Source organism: Pinus tabuliformis, chromosome 3_2, assembly GCF_031772625.1.
Source record: "Pinus tabuliformis cultivar Carrire ecotype Pingquan chromosome 3_2, CPIR1, whole genome shotgun sequence".
In the NCBI taxonomy this organism is placed as follows: Eukaryota; Viridiplantae; Streptophyta; class Pinopsida; order Pinales; family Pinaceae; genus Pinus; species Pinus tabuliformis.
The window spans coordinates 58,405,090-58,412,673 of NC_142302.1; the positions used below are offsets into that span (position 1 = coordinate 58,405,090).

The 7,584-nt window shown below is 38.0% G+C and overlaps 1 protein-coding gene across 1 annotated transcript; it reads left to right on the forward strand.

The window, feature by feature from the left end:
- Positions 1-2,342: 2,342 nt before the first annotated feature.
- On the forward strand, positions 2,343-2,930 carry LOC149179803 (bZIP transcription factor RISBZ3-like). The gene has a single exon (XM_089413649.1). The coding sequence runs from the start codon at positions 2,343-2,345 to the stop codon at positions 2,928-2,930; it is 588 nt and encodes a 195-aa protein (XP_089269775.1).
- Positions 2,931-7,584: the final 4,654 nt, after the last annotated feature.

A 7,584-nucleotide genomic window follows, 5' to 3' on the forward strand; every position in this document is an offset into this window, starting at 1 on the left:
CTTCATGTTTCAACAGAGAAAAGTAGGGATGTGAGAGATGGTATAGATTGATAGATGGTTTGGCCCGTGGATTTCTCCCTAGTTGAGAGGAAGTGTTAAACTTGGAAACTAAGGCCAAACTCCACCCTGGATAGCTCATATGATGGAGATGATATTTTTATTGGATTCCTATTTTCGAGAGGTGTAGGATTGATCTCATCTCATTCTGACAAGTACAAATAGAATTATGGGTTTATTTCTTCTATGGACAAATTGTTAAGGTCGACGAGAAGTCTAATGTAGGCTCATGAAGCCCAAAAGATGTGTCTCTTCACCCTCAACGTTGTGTATATATAGAGGAGTCATTTTCCTCATTTGGTCACTCATCATCACTCATATTTCTCTCTCGTCTCATTGGTTTGTGCAACAAGCAAGAGCAACTCTTCTTCTCTATGCATTGACTTGGGTTGACTAAATATGCAAGTAAAAAATTTGAGATCTATTTTTTGGCTATTACAAGGACGTTGACCAGCATTGAACAAGGGTCAAACTTCACCTTTTGACTTTGTTTTGTATGAAGGAATTTTTTTTTTCTTAAGTCGCAGCTCCTGGCAAAAAATCGATGTGTTTGCAACTGTTTAATCAATGTTGACTCCAGAGTCATTGAACGCAAAAGTTGACTTGTGCGTTGACCAAGTCTAACTAGATTTTTGGGATTGTTTTGGGCTGATTTGGACTATCTGTGGAGGCTGAGTTGATTGGGTTTGACTTAGTTGAATTAAAGGAGAATTTTTGTTGGTTTGGCCAGCGTTGACTTTTTGGTTAGGGTATTCTATTGACTGCAGTATGACTAGATTGTTTTGACAATGTTTGGGCAAGTCAATTTTGTATATTGTACTCTCTCTCTCTGTTGAACTTTTGAAGAATAATAAGAAGATTTGATCAAAGGGTTTCCCCACATTGGGGCTTTTCCCTGGAATCCACCAAATATTTTGTCCTTTTGTCTTGGCTTGTCTTCTGATTATTTTATATGTTCTATCTGCATTTACTATCAATGTTAATGTGATTTCTAATCTAGAAATTGATATTGGGTTGATAGGAAAATTGAAGTAAATTGTTCTAAAGAATAGAACATACCATTATTATCTAAAATTAACAATCTTACACCCCATTTGCACAACTATTTCAAGAATTGATCTAATGGATGGATAACTTGCTATAGGAACAAAGGTTTCCTCATAGTCAATTCCCTCAACTTGATAGAATCCTTTTCTGACAAATGTAATCGCCTCCTCCCACATTTACTCACTTTCACTCACTTTCCTGGGTAAACATACGGTGAGGGTCACTATAATAAGAGTCAACATCCTATACAACCTTAAGGAAATGGATTCAACAACTTGAGACCTTACAGACTTCCCTCATGTGCTATAGAACCTCTAGTAGAAACGCAACCCCTCCAGGTGTCCAACCCCTGAGATAACACTCTTTTTCACTTATTTATAGCCCTAGTTGCTCCCGTTCCAAGGTATGCAAATGCCTGTACGCCTCCATTCACACTGATAAGCTTGTCTCCATGTGACTGTAAACTTTTCCAGTCAGTTCTATGCTAGCAACCCCGAATTTTGAGCCACCTTTTCAGGGCTAGGACTCAGGCCTCTACCCAGAACTCAATGAAAATTATAGAAATGGAAAATGACATAGAAAAAAAGCATATAAACCAAAACATGGACTCAGACCTGACCTAACTTCTGCCAACCAGGACTGACATTTTCGACTGCTATGGGGATTGCAGTGACAGGTCAAGCCAATATTCTCACAGGAGTTCACTGTTATAACAAGGCCACGGGCTTCGGAGGAGTTGGAATCAAACTAAAGCTTGGTGGATTGACTCAGAAGAGGAGCATCGGTTGTTATTTGGATTATACCGCCATTGTTGCAGAGATTCTTCAAACTTTTCTCTGTTGGTGTCTGTGGCACAAGTCTTTTGTCATGATTGTTGATGCCTATTACTCACTTTGTCTTCCTTGAAAATTCCCAAACTTTCTCTACAATTATTTAAGATCTTGATACCTTCCCTGGTGATTAGGGTATATGGTGTCATTTCCAATCCTAATTGACTCATCAGAGGCAACAAAGGAGCAGTGATGGAGTCAGAATCAGTGACTAGTGGCAGATTCTTCAATTTTTGGAGCAGAGGGAGTGATTATCAAGCCAGAATCTGAAACATTTGTACCTGGTTTTCCCTTTTTCTCAGACTTGCAGTCAAATCAGATGCTTGTTTCTCATTCAAATGAAATGGACCATTACAACAACTCGGTAATCCCAATCAGTCCAGCACAATTCAGCAGAGAATATATGATATGGGGCGTACTCAATATGGAAATATGCCATTTTCTGCAAACCTGAATACTCCTGGATCTATATCTGAAGTGCCCACTAAGAGATCAGTGCCTGTGCTGGTGAACAAGGGGTACCCAACAGAGGATTCATTGAATTCTCCTGGGCACAATGGGGAGGCCATGTCACACATTTGGGGCCACTCAGCCTCTGACGAAACAGAGGAGCAGCAAGTTAGAGAGGAGAGGAAGCAGAGAAGGATGTTGTCTAACAGAGAGTCTGCAAGGAGGTCTAGGCTCCGTAAACAACATCGTGTGGACCAGCTGAGGGCTGAGGTGGATCATTTGAGAGTAGAGAATGGGGAGATATTGAAGAAACTCAACATTACTTTAGCGCATTATGCTCATATAAGAGAAGAGAATTCCCTGTTGAGATCAGAGGCCATGGAGCTGGGTCACAAGCTCCAAAGATTGCAATACACATTAAACGCTCAACCTCATGGTGTCTTTGAAAGTATGGGTGTTGAAACTCAAAATTGCAGTGCTGCGCATATGAGCTCAACGTATGGCACCATTGCTCACTCCTTGGCTTCTCCCCATCTCTGGTTTTGAGGTCCAGAAGCAATTTACATTGTTAAATACTTAGAAATATTACCAGAACCATGCCCTATATTGTTTTCTCATTCATGCAGGAACTTGATATTGATTTGAATGGTGTAAAGATTTGTAATTTTTGATAAAATTTGAATTTTGGAAAAAATTGTTAATTTTTGCTGTGAAATTATGTAGCGAGATTTTTCAATCTTGTATAATAATAAATCAAAGGAAAAACTAAATTTAGATATTCATTAACTCAAAAACCCTTTAAGGATAACGTTGAAGTGTCATTGGAAGCACCTCTTATAAAATAATATTAAAAAACAAAACGTTTGGCTACTCTAATATTAAAAAACAAAACGTTTGGCTACTCCATTGACTAATTTTTATTTTATTTAAGTGGGGAAAAATACAAAATCTATTTCCTAAACCTTTAAATTATTACTTCTTAATTAATTTATCTATATAATTCTATTTACAACTAAAAATTTAAAATAATAATGAACTTTAATACAATCCAAACTCATTTATATTTGGTTCCGTATATTATAATAATAGCAATTATCTAAAGCATTTTGTGTATCTGTCATTTATTTACATATGCACTTTTCACCAATTTTAACAAAATTGAAATCAAATACTTTAGTTAACATTAATGTAAGATAACATTAGTACTTTTCTTGAAAGTATTAATTGGTCTACGAATCCGGACTGTCAAGGGTTTCTGTGAAGAAATCCATGGAGGCGAATTCACTGATGGAGGACCAAAGCCAGGTTATGGTTTCTCCCTTCGTCACTTTTATTGGTGTTTACGAAGGCCATGGCGGACAGGAGGCCTCTGTGTTTGTTCGTAATAATCTCTACAAACACATAGAAACGGAGAAGGTTTCTGCAGTTATCCTTCACACATCTTTCCAGTCCAGCATTCTGGGCAGCCTCAGCAAGCACAGCTCGGGATCTTTTGCCTTCACAGTAGATCTGCATTCGCCATTCTGGTCTCGACTGGACAGTTATCCGGGCGCTTTGGCCATGAACTAGAGCATGATATCACAACAATCGCATGGTCTTTGTTTGGATCTTGGGCAAACACTCGCTCTCTGAAACACAGTCTTATCTTCAGATTTGACAAAGATCTGACAGATCCGGTCACCTAGAAGGCAGAAAAGCCCACGCTCTGGCGAGATCCAGAGATCTGTATACATCTTGGCTCGGTCCTTTTCCGAACCGCAGTCTCAAATCGCAGAGAAGGATCTGCATGGAAAATATGGACAGTGCTGCCTGGAGCCTGGAAATCCCAAATTATTTTGCTGCCCCTACCAGATGAAGTTCAAACAATCTCAGAGAATCGGGGTTCGCATTGCCGTCAGCGAAGGACTCGCAACCCACTTCACGGATCTGCTACCTCCGCCCCTGGGAGAACGATGCAAGGAGACGGGACGTTCACTTCAAGCATAAGAAGGTATAAAATCCCCAGATCCGCCGCTGATCAATCAGATCGGGCTCTCATCAAACAGATCGGCCAAGATCTTGCAGGTCCGATCCCCCTGATGGGAATTAGCCACGGCAGATCTGCTCTAGGAAGCTCAAGAAGCCCTGGCATGGGGTCAAGGCCCTTATCTGACTCCTTTCAGATCCAAATTTCTCAGCCTACAGGCAGAACCATCATGCAATGGGTTAGTCCTTCAGATCTGGTGCAGGAACTCAAACTGAATCTAGAACGCAGGATGGGGATCCCATCAAGCCTTCAGCGACTTCTCTTTCAAGGTAAACAACTTGAAGACCCTCTTCCCCTCTCTGCTTACAGCATTTCCAGGAACAGCTCTGTGGTGGTAACCCTTCGTTTGAGAGGAGGTGCAGCGGGACAGTCATCCTCTACTCGGCCCTTCTCATACAAAGACGCAGTTCACTCTGAGAACCCCAAACCCCCGGAAGCCCTTAAATCTAAGGCCTTCTTGGTTGACAAGATTGAAGAAGTTCCCTCTGCTGAACTCATCCATGAAGATCTGGCAACCCAACTTCAAGAATTTGCAGAAAGAGCCATCATTTGCAGATTTAATGGATTGTGGCCGCGATCTCAGGATCTCTATGCATGGATCCATGCAAACTGGACACATCATTGTAAGATCTTTTTTTGTTCGAAAGGTTACTTCATTGTTCTATTTGATAATAGTAAGCATTATGAAAAGGCCTTAGCAGAGGGCCCTTGGTTCATGGGAACTGTAGGGCTCTTCTTGACTCCTTGGTTCCCAGATTTTGATCCAGCTACTGCAGTCATTACCAAGACACCTGTATGGATCCGGCTTCCAAACTTACCTGCCCACCTATGGAGTACTCGTGTCTTCAGAGCTATAGGCGACACCTTGGGCAGCTTCATTAGTGGAGATTTATGGCGGGAATCCAAAGGTCTCTACTCATATGCAAGAGTATGTGTGGAGTTAGACCTGAGCAAAGGACTTCCAGAACAAATCAATCTCAAGATAAACGACTTTGTCTGGACCCAGACACTGGATTACGAGAATACTGCCTTTCGGTGCCGCCATTGCCACCAATCTGGGCATTTGCAGAATACATGCCCATCTCGCCCGGTAAAAAAGAACAAGGCCAACGTCTCCAAGCCCAAGTCCAAACGATGGGCTCCTTGCTCTCCTCCTCCAGTCGTGGATTCTGATTCCTCCAGCTCTGAAGATGAAGATAGCGATGAAGAATTGAATCAGGCCCCTAATTTCGTGGGCCCTTCCACCGATGGTCTGGCGCCTTCCTCTGACTCAGCCACTGCTCAGAAACGTGTCCATTTGTCCTCCTCCTCTGATTCAGAAAAGGAGGGCTCTCCTGTGGAGGACCCCAATCTTCAAGTTGCTATCGCTCATCCACCCCAAAATGGTTGGGTTGAAGTCAAAAAAAGGAAAGGGAAAAAGCTTCGTGTTGAGGCCTCTACCCTTTCAGGGTAGAAATCAATGCTTCTTTAGGCTCCCAGTGACTTGTTGTAGCTCCTTGTTTGCTTAACTCCTTCTCCGGAACCAAGGTTGATAGTCCTATCATTTCCGGTTGCCGGTTTCCTATCTCTCTGGAGTGTATCCTCTTGTACAATATTTTTGCTTAATAGAATTAGTCTAAATTCAGAAAAAAAAAAAAAAAAAAAAAAAAAAAAAAAAAAAAAAAAAAAAAAAAAAAAAAACATTAAGGTAAATTTTATAATTGTGAAAACGTAATTATTATTAAAATGTAAGTTTACAACAATTTCAATTTAGATTTAAATAATGTTTTGTTTCAAATTTAATAGATAATTTATTCAAAAAATATTAAATATTAATTTTAAAATGTTTTAATAAAATTAGTTTATTTATATTATATTTTTAATAAATAAATTTAGGTAAAAGTTTTACTAAATATATTTTTGTTAATGCTTATTCATGTTAATATCAATAATTTTTTTTAATAAATTATTTTCAATGTGTTAAATAGAATTATATTAATGTAGATTGTTCTATGGTATGTTGTAAAAGTTTCAAAAAATTTGGCCAATGTTATATATGAAAGATACCATCATAGCCATGTATTACCCTCCTATGTGCACTAAGGTAGGTTAAGTTATTTTATAAAATAATATTTATTGTACCTTTAATATAATACATGGGGCACCATGGTAGGGTTTAAAAAGATATAGCACATTGAACTTTTCATTTAAATTGTATATAATGCACCACACACATACAAGCACCAATGCTTTATATTCTAGTATTGGCACTTCTTTGTCTTGTGTTATTGAATTGTTATATTTCATTATTCCTTCTATTCCATAATATATTTGATTTATTTTTAGAATTTTGGCAAACATATAAATCTATAGTTTTCATCTACATAGATACCATATATTGATAGTTGTTTTCACTAGCTAAACATTTAAAATTAGCCTACATTTCTATTTTCTTTCTTTTTCTTTTAAAAAGTTCTTAATAGTGTCACCTTGGAATTCAAACCATGCTAACTCTAAGCATGTACACAGGTCACATCAATTAACAAAACTCACTATCATTTGAAGTGCATCAAATAGTCATATATGAAATGTGCATAAATTTACTATGCTCTTTGGTACATTAACAAATGTATGGGAGCACTTATTGCAATACTCCCATGTGATAATGTGTATCACACATCTTTGATAACTACACTAAGTGAATGAGAAGTGCATATTGATGGACATGGGATAATTAGGGTATAACACAGTAGGTGTTGCTACTTTACTAGAGAAACACACCACCATCCCATTTTTTTTCTTTTTGTAAGTCATGTAATGCATTGTCATGTAATAGTAGCACCTCTTTTAGTGTTACTATGGATGGCTAAGTGTGTCATTAATGGTGCTTCTCATTCACATAGATACATTGAAGAACTAACAAACAACATTAAAATGAAAGTTAGCATATATATGTATATGTATATGTATATGTATATGTATATATATATAGATAGGTATATATATATATATATATATATATATATATATATATATATATATATATATATATATATATATATACATATACATAAAATAAAATAAAATAAAATAACCCATACCCACACCAAAAATAAATAAATTAAAACACACACAAGATACAAAGAAACTTTTTCTTGGGAAAGTCTGGGGTGGTTGATAGAGAATGATCCCTAG

Coding starts and splice junctions, on each gene's coding strand:
- LOC149179803 (XM_089413649.1), top strand. CDS start 2,343: ATGGGGCGTACTCAATATGGAAATATGCCATTTTCTGCAAACCTGAAT.